This window comes from Castor canadensis, chromosome 3 (assembly GCF_047511655.1).
Source record: "Castor canadensis chromosome 3, mCasCan1.hap1v2, whole genome shotgun sequence".
In the NCBI taxonomy this organism is placed as follows: domain Eukaryota; kingdom Metazoa; phylum Chordata; class Mammalia; order Rodentia; family Castoridae; genus Castor; species Castor canadensis.
The window spans coordinates 160,946,760-160,964,069 of NC_133388.1; the positions used below are offsets into that span (position 1 = coordinate 160,946,760).

Sequence of the window (17,310 nt, forward strand, 5' to 3'; positions counted from 1 at the left end):
TGCCGTACATGGGCTGGGTATGTAGCTTTGTGGAAGTGCTTGCCTAGTATATGTAAGGCCCTGTGTTCTTCCCCAGCAGGATATATAGATATATTTTTCTGCAATCCCAGCCACTCAGTAGGCAGAGGCAGGAGAACTGGGAGTTAAGGGCAATCCCTGGCAAAGTTAGTGAGACTCCCACCTCAAAGACAGTGTGCATGAGACCCTGGGTTCAATCCCTAGTACCACAAACAAATCTAAAATCATACGTAAGATGGACAGGTATAGTAGAATTAAATTGCTTCTAAGATTCTTGAATCATTTGAAAGGATAAAGATAATGATTAATTTTAAACATTACTCAGTATTCATGTTAAAATTATAAGGGTTAAAAACAGAAACAGAACATGTAATTTCCAAACCAGTAGAGGGAAAAAATGTAAAATATTACTCACATTTTATAGGATATGAAACCCAGGATTATGGTTTGACAAAGTTTACCCAGCCAGTAACAGCAGAGGTGACTTATATTCATGGCCTTAAATTCTAAGATCTGTGATTTTTTCCTATGTGTTAAAGTGTGTTACCCTAAGGTCCAACTCAATAAGGCAAAAATCTGATGCTTCTGGAAGAATACCATTCATTATATTAAATAGCACTTCTCTCATTCCTCATTTCTATTTCATTAATAACTCCTGCCATTTTCACTTAATAACTCTTGCATTTCCCATATAATTCTTCTCATGGACTCTAATTTTTACTGGTTTTTCTTTCTCTTTCCTCTTTCCCATTTCTTTTTATGTATTTTTAATATTAGCATATACATATATATTTTGGAGGCGTGGTACTGGGGATTGAATTCAGGGCCTCATGCTTGCTTAGCAAGCACCCTACCACTTGAGCCACACCCTGGTCCTTTTGCTCTTAGTTTGTTTTTCAGATTGGGTCTCATACTTTTGTCCTGGCTGGACTTAAATCACAATCTTCCTACCTCCACCTCCTGAATAGCTACAATTTCAGGTGCATGATATCATTCCTGGTCCTATATAGTGTATATTACTGTTTAAAATACTGATTTCATTATGACATTTCCTATTTCTTATTTTTAAAATTTTTATGGATTTGTAAGCATGACTATGTCATACATGTTTACTAGTTTTAAAAATATCAATGTGTATGGTAGAAGAATGGTAGATTCTAAATGAATAGTTTTTGTTGGGACATAAAGTTTGAAAGATTCACAAGGATGCAAGAAGTTGTAGAAGGCAGAGGTACCTAGATCTGTTTCATTCTGTTGTCCTGTGTCTCATGCTTGTTTCAACAAGTGTATAATTTCAAAAAGAAGTATGGAATCTAGTCTCCAAACCTTGGCAGGGGTATATGGTCCTCTGGTAAGCTGGTGCTAGAGTCAGATTTTATCTCTGCACAATGGCAGTGATCCCTCCTCTCCTGCCAGGACCATTTCAATTGGTTTCTAATTGTGCACATGCTCTCTTAAAGCCCTGCAGCGAAATGTGCAGGGTATGCCTCCAGACACTAGTTCAAACTTTTGGACTTTTTAGTCATGCTTAATCACTGTTATTGACCATCCCCATCCAGTCTGCCTACGGATACTTCTATAATATTTCATGGGAGAATGAAACTTCCAAGGCATATGTACAGAGCAGCATCTACATCCCTTGGAATTAACTCAGGCTGTTAGCATATACTTTTGCAGGTGTCTGAAAATGATGTAAAATCAAGTTCATAATCACATAGTGCCAGCTTATTATATCTTCCAGTAGCAGTAGATCTATATTGTAAATGCATCTTTGAAGAAAACAATACAACATTCTATTGTAAAGAAATGAATGATATCGTATTCTGTGAAAGAAACATATAGGTTAATGGTATCATAAGCAATTCCTCTTTCTGGAGGGACAGAAATCTTAGATAATGAAAACTTCGATCAATTTATATAACTGCTCCTCCTACCAGATGTACAAAATAAAATAACCATAGAAGCAAGATGAAAATACATTTAAAAGAACCTCACATGAATTTGCTCCTTTTATTTATCCTTACTATCCATTCCTAAAGCAAACGTCTCCATTGTTCCCCTTCCTCTACCCTGCTTTGACTTCCAAAAAGAGAAGCCGAGGAAAAAAAGCTTATAGGCCTTGATAATTACCAAACCAAATAATCCATTTTTGAAAAAGTTAAACTCTCTATCCTGTTTTACAACCATTCATAACTAGTAAAATAATACCATTGCTAAGAATTAATAAGTTGACCAAATAGAATTTCCTTCTCCCAAATAAATTTCCAGTGCATGGAAATCTGGTTAATTATTAATAACAAAAAAATCCCACTTCAGTGAGCAGCTGAAGATTTTTGGAGGAGTACTCTTTGTAGTAGTGAAAACATAATAAAAATAACGGATGGCACTGTAGCAGACAGGGGCAATAGGTTAGGAGGAGGAGGATAAACAGTGAATCACAGGTAAAGGATTAACAAGCAGAACAGTCGACTGTGTGGTCTCAGAAAATGGCACTGGTAAATCAGAAATTAATTTCATGGAGACAGCTGGGCTATGAAGGAGCTGAAGTCCTTATTCTCACGGTAAAAAAGTACAGAGCTCTGTCACTGATTTACAAAGCATAGCTATTACTGTCAGAGTTAGGGTAGTGGAAGGAGCAGGACAAGAGACATCCAGCAGGATTCTCTGATGTCCTCAGTAAGATTATAAAATAATAAATAAAATGATGAAGCTAGTTTCCTCAGCACTGTTTGGGGGGAGCCCCTCTGGAATCGGTTATTCAGGGTTATAAGAATCACTTAAGTGATCAACAGATAGAGAAGTGAGTAGCAGTTTTCTAGTCTTGGAGGCCTCTCTCCATAAAAGATCAGAGGAGCCTAAGAATAAAAACCAAAAAGATAAGGCAGCTTGAGTCATAATTCTGTTCCTCCCCCCCACCAAGAGAGGCTACTCTCTCTGTCCTAATTTGCAGAGAATCTTCTGTTCTTCCTTCTCTATCTTTTGTTCATTCCTTCTCTATTTTGCTTCAGGGTGGTCTTAAAGCGTTCTTTTACCCACCCTCTGAGTATCTGTCTCATATGGCGTGTAGCACAGAAGTCCAGGCGCCTACATGGGCCTGCATACACACAGCCAGTCAACACAGCCTGGTACAGACAACAGCTGATGTCTGTAGGAAGCTCAGAGAATACTGGTCAGTGCCACTACTCATCCAATGATTCACAACCCTATTGTGAATCACCCACAGTCAAACCAAAAAGGTATAAATTAGAAAAAGAAAGAAAGAAAGAAAGAAAGAAAAAGAGCAAGTAGTTGGCAGCAAAGAGAAAACAGAGCAAACCAAGTAAAACAGATAAAACTAAAAACCCACAAATCAGATTATAAACCAATATTTTGCTGACATTTAAATAAAGTAATCCCAAGGCAACAATTTAATTGCTGCCTTTTGCCTACAACTCCAGATTTCTCTTGTTTGGGGCTGGACACAATTTTCATTTCTCTGTGTCCTTAGAGCATCACATGGAGCCTACATTATTTACTACTTACTTGTGCTTGCTTGCATACTTTAAAAGGCTGAAGTGTTTCTTGGTAGAACAGCTGATGATAAGCCTGCAGGTCAAACCAAAAGTACACGCTGTTCTTCCACAACTGGAGATGGGAAAAGTACATAAATTATTACCACCCAATTATTAAAACTCTGCAAAACAAAACTCTAATTTCAAATATAAGTAATTGTTTAACTCTTTGCTGTTACCATAAATCAGGTTCAATTTAAGATAGTTTTAATCTCTTATCACAAACTAGCAACATACAAAATATTGGTATTGCCATTAGAGCAGTATAGTTTTCCATGTATGCCTCCCATATAATTGACTGTAATGGAAATGTTCAAAAGTAATTTAAAAGTCCTTAAATAGTAAGTCTCTAGTCAATGGTTATTAAGGGCTGGGGATGTAGCTTAGTGGTAGAACACTTGTCTAGCATGTACAAGGCCCTGGGTTCAATCCCCAACACCACAATAAATAAATAAATACATATATACATATATAGACATACATACATACATACATAAGTAGTTAGCATGATCAGCTATTTCTAGCATGAAAGGAAAATCAGAAGGTTCTGATATATATGGGCAACTGCATATCAGAACAGAACCAAATATTATTCTAATAGTTAAGCACTTCTCATTTCTATAAAATGAATAATGTTTGTGATTTTTAAAAAACACTGGAGGTAATTTTGTCTCTATTCATTATAATCTGTAATTGCTAAAATTATTGGAAATTAGAGAATTAACAGAAATCAACTGTAAATTTAAAATATACTATCCTAAGATAAAATTATATGAAAATAAACTACTGTTAGTAACGCATGTCAATCTTCACCTGTGTTTTATTTTCCTAGGGTGGTGAACCAGACAATTATAATTGAGATGTTTAAAATTTTTACTAAATGTCAAGTATGGACTTTTTTTTTTTACCACAGATAGGAAATTTATCAGCAAATATAATTATCTGAGCATTGAATTATTTCAACACTGCTTATTTTCAAATGAAGCAAAATTATAAAATTAGATTTTAAATAATTCTTTTCTACCTGGTTCCCTGAATCCTCACAGAATTTAGTAAAGAAGAATCCAGCTCTATTCTCTACATACAAAGATTGCAACAAATTTTCCATGTCAAATCCTCCCAAGGCACCAACATCTGATACAGTTTTAACCTAGATAACAAGACAGAAGTCCATTATCCACCCAAAAACACTGTAATTTTTTATAGCATTGCACAAGTGAGTTTCATAATCCTGCCAGGCTGTCATTTTCCCACTGGCCCCTTTTATTTTATTTGTGCCATATGTATAATTAGTGCAGTATGACTGTCATATAAGATTCATTTATGAAACCCAATTATAGCAGCAGAATTCATTCTACTATAAACCAGTCTGATTTCAAATTTCATGTTCAAGTGACTGCCTGACCTCAATTATTTTCGCATTTCAGGCACTGTGATAACATTTGAGGAGTCTTCCAAATCTCTGTTGGTGGCCTGTTTCCTACATATTTACTGTTATTTTAGCCTTGAGGTGCTGCTGTTACAGCTATGAGAGGGTTGTAAAAAGAACCATCTTCAAGGCCTCTCAGCGCTGCTCATTAACTGCTTTTGCAGGTCCCTCTTTGGACAGTCTCATCCCACATAGGTCATGGCCTTCCAAGTGTAAAAGGCAGTATAAGTTCTCATAAAACCTTGCTGTTTATGGCTTCTCTGCCAACAGTGTTAGCAACCCTAAAACCATCCTCAAAACACAGAGCTGGCGGCTCTTTCTCCAAGTGCAAGGGTGACTCCAGAATATAAAAGGGTGTCTGCTGTTCTCATGAACTCTTTGTTACTTATTTTGTGGAACTCAGACTTCTTTGTAGTCCTAAAACAAGTGTGGCATAAACAGGGTTTCAGCAAAGCTTTTGCACTTTTTGTCATGCTAGCTCTCTTTTTAGCCTGCTAACAAATTCCGGGGTTGAGAATTTGATAGGTTTTGTTTGTTTGTTTGTTTATGTTTGTCAGTATTTCAAACTAAAACCACAGTATTTTAGTAGGGAAAAAAATCCTAATTGGAAGAAAAGAAGAACTCTTTGCCTAGGATAAAATAAGCGGTTATACAAAACCAGTTAAGTGCTCATCTGTGTTGGTCTGCTGGGGTTTGTATGTCAAGTAGATCTTCCCTGGGGGTGTGGAATCTTCACCCACAACTGGGGCACTCAGTCCACATCACCCAGGCTGCTGCACTCTGGAAATAGCTTGCCTTTTTAAAAAATCTACACTTCTAAAACATATAGCAAACATTCTTTTACCAAGTCCTGAAAATGAAAAAAAAAAAAATACTAGAGGGTCTTATTTTGTGTCTGAGGTATCATCACACCTCAACTAGAACATGGCTGTTTTTTAAAACAGCAATTGATGCAGTATACAGCAGCATGATACTAAAGAAGGATACACGGGAGGTTCTTGTGTCAAAATTTTCTTGCAAGGAAAAAAATTAAATGTGTTACTTGGTAGAGAAAAAAAATACTATGATGAGTCAATAAAAATCTTCTAAAATTAGGGACATTGGTCAGCTAAATGAGGAATATAGTCACTCCTCAAGATACTTACGTTAGGCTCTTCTGTATAAATATATTTTCTATCCAGCTGGGGCTTCAGACATTCAGAAATGTCAGTAAAAGATGTTAAACGAATCACTTTACTGCTTTCTGACATGTACCTTGACCTGAATTATAGACGTGAGAATAAAAATCAATAAACACATTGCAGCACTGTTGGTTTGTAGGGAGAATCTATGTGAAACGTACAGCTGACGTCACACTCAGCGGTGAAGGGATGAATGTGTACCCCAAAATTGGGAGCAAAGCAAGGATGCCTGCTCTCTGCACTTCTACCCAGCATTGTTTTAGCAGTTTTAGGCAAGGCAACTAGACAAGGAAAAGAAATAAAAGGTGTCCTGAGTATAAAGAAAGAATTAAAGCTGTCCTTATTCTCAGATAATATATACAACCCACAAAAATACTATTAGAACTAGTTAAGTTCAGTAAAATAACAGGATGTAAGATAAACACAAAAAATGAATTGTATTTTGGTACACTAGCAACATTTCCATTCACAACAGCCTTACACAGAAAAAATGCACAAAATACTTAGGAATAAACTTTAACAAAAATGCAATCCTCTAAGTTCAGTGACTTTTAACTTTTTTCTGACTCATTTCAAATCTTCGTGTCCAAAATTTGTATTTTTTCAAGGCAGGGTCTCACTCTGTAACCCAGTTTGGCCTTGATCCTCCTGGGTTATGGGAAGGTCACAGGCATGCCCTACAGTGCCCAGCTATGTCCATATTTTAAAAAGAATAATCCATGAAACATTACTTAGGAATATGGAGGAACAAAGCATGGATATCTGGAACAACTTGGTAGCTCTCAAAGGAATTATACCAAGTGAAAAAAGTTAATATTAAAAGGTTGTACACATTATGACTCCATTTAAAATGTTACATTCTTTTTCTTTTTTTTGGCAATACGGGGGTTAATCCCCTCGTACTAGGGACCTTGCACTTGCTAGGCAGGTGCTCTATCACTTCAGTCATACCAACAGCCCTTTTGCATTGGTTATTTTTTAAATAGGGTCTTGCTTTATGCCCAGGCCAGCCTGGACTACAAATCCTCCTATTTGTGCTTCCTGTGTAGCTGGGATGACAAGATGTCAGGCACATAGCACCACATTCAATCATTGGTTGAGATCAGGTCTTGTGAACTTTTTGCACAGGCTGTCTCAAACCACAATCCTACAGATCTCCACCTCCCAAATAGCTAGGTTTACAGGTCTGACCACCACATCAAGCTAAAATGTAACGTTCTTGAAATGACAAAATTATAGACATTGTTTTGGTTGCCAGCAGGCAGCTAAAGGAAGGAGAAGAGAGGGAAGTGGTTGTGGGTATCAAATGGCAGCACAAGAGATTCTTGGTATGAAACTGTTGGGTATGTCAATGATGTGACAGTTAGATGAAAGTGCACATGTGATAAAATTATATAGAACCTAACACACACACACACATACACACATGCATTAAAATTGGTGAAATGTGATGAAGATGAATGTTGCTTGTATACTCTAGTTATACAAGATATTACAATTGTGGGATGCTGAATGAAGGGTATATGGTCTCATTTCTCACAACTACAAAATAAAAAGTTAATAGAGGGGTGCGCTAAGCTTGATAACTCAGTTCTTGTCATTCTACACAACTTTTTCTACCAATCAGTTCATCTTCACCTTCAAAATATTCTTCCTGATACTACCATCTAGTTTCTGGCTCCTGAAATTTATCTTTGTTATGTTATCAGTAACTTTACCATGGACACACACTTGCTACTATTAATTTGACTACTTTGCAGCATTTAACATTACCTTAAAATTCTTCCTTCTCTTGTCTTCCATTACAACATCCTTTCCTAGATATATGTCTCCCATATCTCAGATCACTCCTTCTTGGCCTTCTCTTCTGATTCCTTGTTCTCTGCCTTTACTGCAAAGCTTGATAACTTAGTTCTTGTCATTCTACACAACTTTTTCTATCAAGAACAATTCAACCATACCCATAGCTTAAACTATCCCCTGAAGTGCAGTGCTTCCCAAATATTTTTATTTATAGCTGATATCTTTCCTGGGTTCCAGACACATGTTTTGGACATGTACATCTCAATGTATTTTCTAATGCAGTTTTACTTTTTGAGATAATTCACATTTCCAATATATAACATTTTTTGGCAAGGATGTAGAAAAATTGGATCCTCATATAATTTTATGTCATCCCTCAAGAGTACCTTAGCTTCTCCAGTCATCTAACAAATACTATTTAAACATACCCTGTGCCAGATGTTGTGCTGGATATTCTACTACTCGTGCACTGCCTCTAACTGGATTCACCATCTGCCTCCTCCAATCCCACTTTTCCTTTCTGAGCAGAAAGTTCACATAAATTAATGTAAAAAAATGGATTTCTACTCCTAATTTAGGGTATGCATGGTCTCCTTAAGCCTCTAATACATATCATTGAAATATAAGAACCCACATGAAAAAAAATCAATGTACTAGCTTTCAGTTTCTATTTAATTTTTAAGTTCTTCAAAAATCTTATCATTTTAGAACAGCACTTAACATACAAAAAGTTGTACCTACCCTTTGTCAATTCCATCATCTTTGGAAGAAACTTGATACAAAGACTCACTTTTCCAAGGTTTTTGGGTTTCTGTTTTTACTCTATGTGATTTCTTATGAGATTTAGGAGATTGTAACAAACTGACATCCTAAAAAGTAGGAAAATAATAAATGACATGAAAAATGAGCAAAATGAAAAAAAAGGAGAGGAACTGAAGCCTGGTTCTGCACATGTACCTCAAATTTGTTCTGATCAGTAGAGGATTTCTACCTCAGTCCACCTCCTACTGCATTTCCCCAATACAGAATTTTTCTCTTTCCCCAAACCCAGTTTTATACAACAAGCAAAACCAAATCCAACAGCAATTCACACTGTAAAAAAAGAAGAGTCAAAGACTTGTATGTCCTAACTTCCACTAAAATGAAAGCAGACTCTTTCTTGGAGGAAATTCTGCAGAAACTCTTCTTTCTTCTATAATTAAAAAAGATTAGAGTTAGCATGGGAAATGGGTAGTAGCAGTGTGGCAAGTAATGAAACAAACATACCCTTGGTCTATAAGAAGGGATCTAGCTATACATTAATAGGACTATTTCCTTCCATTTTTGGACATTTTATTTTTATGCTTATTTTTCCCATTCTTAAAAGTTCCTTATGATAAAATTTAACAATTTAAATACAGAATTATAAGATGTTACATGCATGAAGCAAAAGAAGTATAAATAAATAAATGTCCAAATGGAGGAGAAACAATTGTCTGAGTTTGGGATATACATAAATTTGTTACGTCATATAATACTTAAAAGTAGTGCTTATAAAAATGATGGTGCACATGGAAAAATACTGATGAAATTGAGATAGAATACAAAAGAATGCATTAAAATAAAACATTATAAGAAGATTAAGAAAAAATAAATAAGCCAATAATTGTCTAGAAGTAGGTGAGATCAGAAGTGACTTGTCTCTCTCCTATTCCTAAATTTACAGTGATTTTATTGCTATAATTTGAAAAACAAACACAAAAAATTTTCTAATACTATATACACTGCTGAAGAGCAAGGATTATATCTATGATGTTTTTGTTATCCAGAGCAAACAATAAAATTGTATATACTCTACATACATAATAATTACTAATAACGTTTTAAGAATTCTATAAACAAAAGTAATCACCAGAGTATGTGCCACATACAACTTTCTAGGGTCAAGACTCACATCTGTTTCAGTAATGCACAACACAGTATGACGTTGCACATATTCAATAAATGAAAGGTACCACAGGGGTACCTCTCATTATAATTAAACATACTTCTTACAAAAGTAGCCAAATTTATAGAAAAAGAAAAATAGAATGGTGGTTTCCAGGGCCTCTGGTAGAAAGGAAAGGGGAGTTGTTGTTTAATGATACAGAATCAGATTTGCAAGGTAAAAAGGCTTTGAAACTTGGCTATACAACAAAGTGAATATATTTAGCACTAGTGAAGTGTGCAATTAAAAATAGTTTTTTGTATTGTATCTTTTTTACCACGATCATTTAAAAATGTTTTATTAGGCTGGGTGTAAAGCTCAATGGTGGTACTTTCTTAGCACATACAAGTCTATGGATTCAATCCCCAGCATTAAAAAAGTTTTCTTAAATTTAAAATAATACTTTTTAAGTGTCTCACACAGAGAAGAGCCTAAGTTTTTTGAGCTTGCTGACTTGCATGAGTAGTCAGAAAGTAAACAATGGGAGAAAAAAACTGACAAAAAAGCACAGTAGAATTGAGGATGGTGGGGTGAAGGAACTGCCCTTTGTGAAGACTGACACGATGATTACTCATTATATACATTTGCCCAAATCTGTGGAATTGAACACTAAAAGAGAATATTTTACTGTATGTAAATTATATCTTAATGTTTAAATGGAAAATGTAAACTGGCAACAAATTCTATTCCTTAGAATATCTTCTGCCAATGAGAGATAGAGTGAGATCAGAACACATTGTCTGACCAGAAAACTCACTGACAGCAAAGGGTGATGACTCTTAAGAGGCCAAATGAAGACAACAGGGCAGTCATGTTTATACCACTTTTTCACACTAGCTCATCTCTCCCCATTCCTTTGTCCTTGTAAACTTATTCAAGTTTCTTTTCTTAATTCATTTCTTCTTTTCACTCAAGTTTCAGTTTGCAAACGTTTGTAGAAATGTTCGCATGGTATCATACGATGCGCTCATGCTCCCTGCGCTATGCCTTCAAGATATGTCTTCACTTAATGCCTGGGACACTACATCACATGGGCTAACCAGTAAGCTTAGATTAAATTAGTGGAGTGGCATATAATAAAGTCACAAGGTGCAAATGAGGACAGGAAGAAGTCAAGACAATGGATAAGAAAACAGTGGTACAGTAAAAGGACACTAATTCAAAATCCTGATCTCTGATAGAGCCCAGAAATTTCTGAACAAGTTCTTCTGATGATACCTTGGTATGCTAAAGCTTGAAAACCACCGAACAATAGCAGTGCTCCACATTCAGATCACCTGGGACTATTATTAAAATGCAGATTAAAACAAGGCTCTCTCTAGTGTTCAAGCAAGGTTAAGAACTTTGGTTCCAAACCAACTCCTTGATTTTCAGAGCGACAGTGACCCATTTCAGATCAATTAAATCAGCATTTCTGAAGGTAAAGCTCGGGCACTGGTATGTTTTAAAAGTTTTCCAGGTGATTTCTAATGTACCAAGGTTCAGAAACTGATGACAAACTGTAATATCTGCCTAGCTCTAAAACACTACATATAGAAGTAAAACTTCTTGTAAAAGTTAAGTATAAAAGAAAAATGAAACCCAACTTAACCATGAAAAGACAGGCAGCACCAAACCACAGAAAAAGAAAAAGCAAGACAGTAGAGAGTAACCTCTCTACTTAGTAACTTAGGTGCACACAATCAAACCTTCAAACAACTAAGACAACTAAATGACAGGAATCACCACATACCTATCAGTACTAATGCTTAATGTTAATGGTCTTAATTCACCCATCAAAAGGCACCACTTGATGAAATGGATTAAAAAGGAAGATCCAACAATCTGTTACTTACAGGAGACCCACCGACAGAAATAAGCATAGGCTTAGGATGAAAGGCTGGAAGAAGATTTACCAAGCCAATGGCCCCCGAAAACAGGCAGGAGTAGCAATACTTATCTCTGACAAAGTAGACTTCAAACCTACATTGATCAAACGAGATAAAGAAGGACATTCCATACTAATAAAAGGGGAAATAGAACAAAAGGAAATAATAATCATCAACCTGTATGCACCCAATGTCAATGCACCCAGTTTCATCAAACATACCCTGAAAGACCTAAAAGCATATATAAACACCAACACAGTGGTTGTGGGAGACTTTAACACCCCATTATCATCAATAGATAGGTCATCCAAACAAAAAAAATCAATAAATAAATCCAAGATCTAAAATATACAATAGATCAAATGGACTTAGTTGATATCTACAGAACATTTCATCCAACTTCTACATAATATACATTCTTCTCAGCAGCCCATGGAACCTTCTCCAAAATAGATCATATCCTAGGGCACAAAGCAAGTCTCAGCAAATATAAGAAAACAGAAATTATACCGTGCATACTATCTGATCACAATGCAGTAAAAGTAGAACTCAACAACAAAAGTAAAGACAAAAAACATGCAAACAGCTGGAAACTAAATAACTCATTACTTCATGAACAATGGGTCATCAATGAAATAAAAGAGGAAATTAAAAAGTTCCTGGAAGTCAATGAAAATGAAAACACAACCTACCGGAACCTATGGGACACAGCTAAGGCAGTCCCAAGAGGAAAGTTTATAGCCATGAGTGCATATATTAAAAAGACTGAAAGATCCCAAATCTATGACCTAATGATACATCTCAAACTCCTAGAAAAACAAGAACAAGCAAATCCCAAAACAAATAGAAGGAGAGAAATAATAAAAATAAGAGCTGAAATCAACGAAATAGAAACCAAAAAAACCATACAAAGAATTAATGAAACAAAAAGTTGGTTCTTTGAAAAAATAAACAAGATCGATAGACCCCCTGGCAAACCTGACTAAAATGAGGAGAGACAAAACCCAAATTAGTAGAATCAGGAATGCAAAAGGGGAGATAACAACAAACACCATGGAAGTCCAGGGAATCATCAGAGACTACTTCGAGAACCTATATTCAAATAAATTTGAAAATCTTAAAGAAACGGACAGATTTCTAGATACATACGACCATCCAAAAATTAACCAAGAGGAATTTAATCACCTGAATAGATCTATAACACAAAATGAAATTGAAGCAGCAATCAAGAGTCTCCCCAAAAAGAAAAGTCCAGGACCTGATGGATTCTCTGCTGAATTCTATCAGACCTTTAAAGAAGAACTGATACCAACCCTCCTTAAATGGTTCCACGAAATAGAAAGGGAAGGAAAAGTGCCAAACACATTTTATGAAGCCAGTATCACACTTATCCCAAAACCAGGCAAAGTCACCTCCAAAAAGGAGAACTATAGGCTAATCTCCTTAATGAACATTGACGCAAAAATCATCAACAAAACAATGGCAAACCGAACTCAACAACACATCAAAAAGATTATTCACCATGACCAAGTAGGCTTCATCCCAGGGATGCAGGGGTGGTTCAACATATGAAAATCATTAAACGTAATAAACCACATTAACAGAAGCAAAGAAAAAAACCACTTGATCATCTCAATAGATGCAGAAAAAGCCTTTGATAAGATCCAACACCATTTCATGATAAAAGCTCTAAGAAAACTAGAAATAGAAGAAAAGTACCTCAACATTATAAAAGCTATATATGACAAACCTACAGCCAGCATTATACCTAATGGAGAAAAACTGAAACTATTCCCTCTAAAATCAGGAACCAGACAAGGATGTCCACTATCTCCACTCCTATTCAACATAGTACTGGAATTCCTAGCCAGAGCAATTGGGCAAGAAGAAGGAATAAAAGGAATACAAATAGGTAAAGAAACTGTCAAAATATCCCTATTTGCAGACGACATGATCCTATACCTTAAAGACCCAAAAAACTCAACTCAGAAGCTTCTAGACATCATCAATAGCTATAGCAAGGTAGTAGGATATAAAATCAACATAGAAAAATCATTAGCATTTCTATACACTAACAATGAGCTAACTGAAAAAGAATGTATGAAAACAATTCCATTTACAATAGCCTCAAAAAAAATCAAATATCTAGGTGTAAACCTAACAAAGGATGCAAACAACCTCTACAAGGAAAACTATACACTTCTGAAGAAAGAGATTGAGGAAGACTATAGAAAGTGGAGAGATCTCCCATGCTCATGGATTGGTAGAATCAACATAGCAAAAATGTCTATACTCCCAAAAGTAATCTACATGTTTAATGCAATTCCCATCAAAATTCCAATGACATTCATTAAAGAGATTGAAAAATACCGTGAAATTTATATGGAAACACAGGAAGCCACGAATAGCCAAGGCAATACTCAGTCAAAAGAACAATGCAGGAGGTATCACGATACCTGACTTCAAACTATATTACAAAGCAATAACAATAAAAACAGCATGGTACTGGCACAAAAACAGACATGAAGACCAGTGGAACAGAATAGAGGACCTAGATATGAAGCCACACAACTATAACCAACTTGTCTTTGACAAAGGCACTAAAAATATATGATGGAGAAATAGCAGCCTCTTCAACAAAAACTGCTGGGAAAACTGGTTAGCAGTCTGCAAAAAACTGAAACTAGATCCATGTATATCACCCTATACCAAGATTAACTGAAAATGGATCAAAGATCTTAATATCAGACCCCAAACTCTAAAGTTGATACAGGAAAGAGTAGGAAATACTCTGGAGTTAGTAGGTATAGGCAAGAACTTTCTCAATGGAACCCCAGCAGCACAGCAACTAAGAGATAGCATAGATAAATGGGACCTCATGAAGCTAAAAAGCTTCTGTTCATCAAAAGAAATGGTCTCTAAACTGAAGAGAACACCCACAGAGTGGGAGAAAATATTTGCCAGCTATACATCAGACAAAGGACTGATAACCATAATATATAGGGAACTTAAAAAACTAAATTCTCCCAAAACTAATGAACCAATAAAGAAATGGGCAAGTGAACTAAACAGAACTTTCTCAAAAGAAGAAATTCAAATAGCCAAAAAACACATGAAAAAATGCTCACCATCTCTAGCATTAAAGGAAATGCAAATTAAAACCACACTAAAATTCCACCTCACCCCTGTTAGAATAGCCATCATCAGCAACACCACCAACAACAGGTGTTGGCGAGGATGCGGGGAAAAAGGAACCCTCTTACACTGTTGGTGGGAATGTAAACTAGTACAACCACTCTGGAAAAAAATTTGGAGGCTACTTAAAAAGCTAGACATTGATCTACCATTTGATCCAGCAATACCACTCTTGGGGATATACCCAAAAGACTGTGACACAGGTTACTCCAGAGGCACCTGCACACCCATGTTTATTGCGGCACTATTCACAATAGCCAAGTTATGGAAACAGCCAATATGCCCCACGACCGACGAATGTATTAAGAAAATGTGGTATCTATACACAATGGAATTTTATGCAGCCATGAAGAAGAACAAAATGTTAATCATTCGCTGGTAAATGGATGGAATTGGAGAACATCATTCTGAGTGAGGTTAGCCTGGCCCAAAAGACCAAAAATCGTATGTTCTCCCTCATATGTGGACATTAGATCAAGGGCAAACACAACAATGGGATTGGACTTTGAGCACATGATAAAAGCGAGAGCACACAAGGGAGGGGTGAGGATAGGTAAGACACCTAAAAAATTAGCTAGCATTTGTTGCCCTTAACGCAGAGAAACTAAAGCAGATACCTTAAAAGCAACTGAGGCCAATAGGAAAAGGGGACCAGGAACTAGAGAAAAGGTTAGATCAAAAAGAATTAACCTAGAAGGTAACACACATGTACAGGAAATTAATGTGAGTCAACTCCCTGTATAGCTATCCTTATCTCAACCAGCAAAAACCCTTGTTCCTTTCTATTATGGCTTATACTCTCTCTACAACAAAATTAGAAATAAGGGCAAAATAGTTTCTGCTGGGTATTGAGGGGGTTGGGGGGAGAGGGAGGGGGCGGAGTGGGTGGTAAGGGAGGGGATGGAGGCAGGGGGTAGAAATGACCCAAGCCTTGTATGCAGATATGAATAATAAAAAAAAAGAAAAATGACTTATAGAAGTAAAACATCTCCCTGCCTCTAAAAGTATGATATCCTGATTATAAAGCAATCTTTTTAAGAGGTTGTTTCTGACTATGCCAATACAATACAATATCTTTACAGGATGCTAAGCTCAACAGAGGTCTTTACTTTGGAAAGGCAGGTCTTCCCTATATTATTGCATCTCTGTGCCAAAATATATAGGGCTATTTATTGATTTTCTTCAAAGTTAATGAAACTTTGTTCCCTTTCCAGATTGTTTTCCTTTATCCTTTTGTACTTTTATTCTTCTCCATGCAATGAAAGTTCACTTCTAACTCTGTCGTTGCTGCTCCTTGCTCTTCATTCATTTATGTTTACTAAGCAACACTTTTGTGCCAGGTACCGTTTCAGCAGTTAACAAAGAAAAATTTTTTATATTCTGGTAGAAGGTAAAAGATAAACAGATAAATCATATGATCATAAACACCACGAAGGAAAACAAATCAGGGCAAAGGGTTCAGAGAGTGGGTGTGTGTGTGTGCCATTCCCCATAAGCATGCTTATGTAGAAGAGTCAGAGACAGCCTTTCCGACTAAGTGATACTTGAACATACATCTAAAGGAAGTAAGGGGACAAGCCGGGAGGACAAGTGCTCCAAGCAAGGGGAATAGCAAATGCCAAAATAGCTTTTCGCTTGTTGTGCTCAAAGGACCAGTGTGGCTGGGGTGAAGTAAGTTAGTCGGGAGCAAGGAAATGAGGTCAAGAGGCTGGCAGGAGCCTGTACAGCTATGTAAAGACTTTAGATTTATTCTAAGTAGAAGAGGAAGCCACTGGAGAATTTTGAGCAGATAAGTGCCATGATCATGTGATTTAAAAGGGTCACTTTGCATGGTAAACAGAATAGATTTTCTTACTTTCTGATTGTGGTGCTATTGTAATAACAGCAGAGCTTATGATGAAACATATAAGTGGACAAACACTCAAACACGGATATTTTACTGTACATTTAATAGAGACAACAGCATCAGCTATGCACCCTACCTGGATCTCAGTTATCTGTGGAATGCAAGACTTAGGTCTTAATGGCAAGAGGGTTGCCATTTGTGGAAAAGGGTCAATATCTACCCTTGGTTTCTCTTGACGGAGGTGCCAGAATTTCAGTTCAGCACTAGCATGTTTTGCTGAAGATGAATGAGTAACACAGAATCTTGGTGCCCTGTTTATTGAAAAAAATCAATTTAAGATGAAAGATATTATGATTAAATTAGACAATAAGCTTTAAAAATCAGTCCATCAATTATATATATATATATAATTTTATATATATAGATATGATTCTATCTCTCTCTATATATCTC

At 36.2% G+C, this 17,310-nt stretch overlaps 1 protein-coding gene across 8 annotated transcripts in view; it reads right to left on the bottom strand.

Moving 5' to 3' along the window:
- Rgs22 (regulator of G protein signaling 22) overlaps positions 1-17,310 on the bottom strand; it is a 118,657-nt gene that overhangs the window by 47,775 nt on the left and 53,572 nt on the right. For 7 of the 8 annotated variants that reach the window (XM_074068926.1, XM_074068925.1, XM_074068924.1 and 4 more), the window contains 5 exons: positions 16,994-17,168; positions 8,724-8,851; positions 6,144-6,258; positions 4,594-4,719; positions 3,541-3,642 (listed from right to left, as the gene is read on the bottom strand). In XM_074068926.1, coding sequence (XP_073925027.1) covers positions 3,541-3,642; positions 4,594-4,719; positions 6,144-6,258; positions 8,724-8,851; positions 16,994-17,168 — 646 coding nt within the window. The remainder of the gene's footprint in view (positions 1-3,540; positions 3,643-4,593; positions 4,720-6,143; positions 6,259-8,723; positions 8,852-16,993; positions 17,169-17,310) is intronic. The other variant, XM_074068923.1, reaches the window with a different exon arrangement.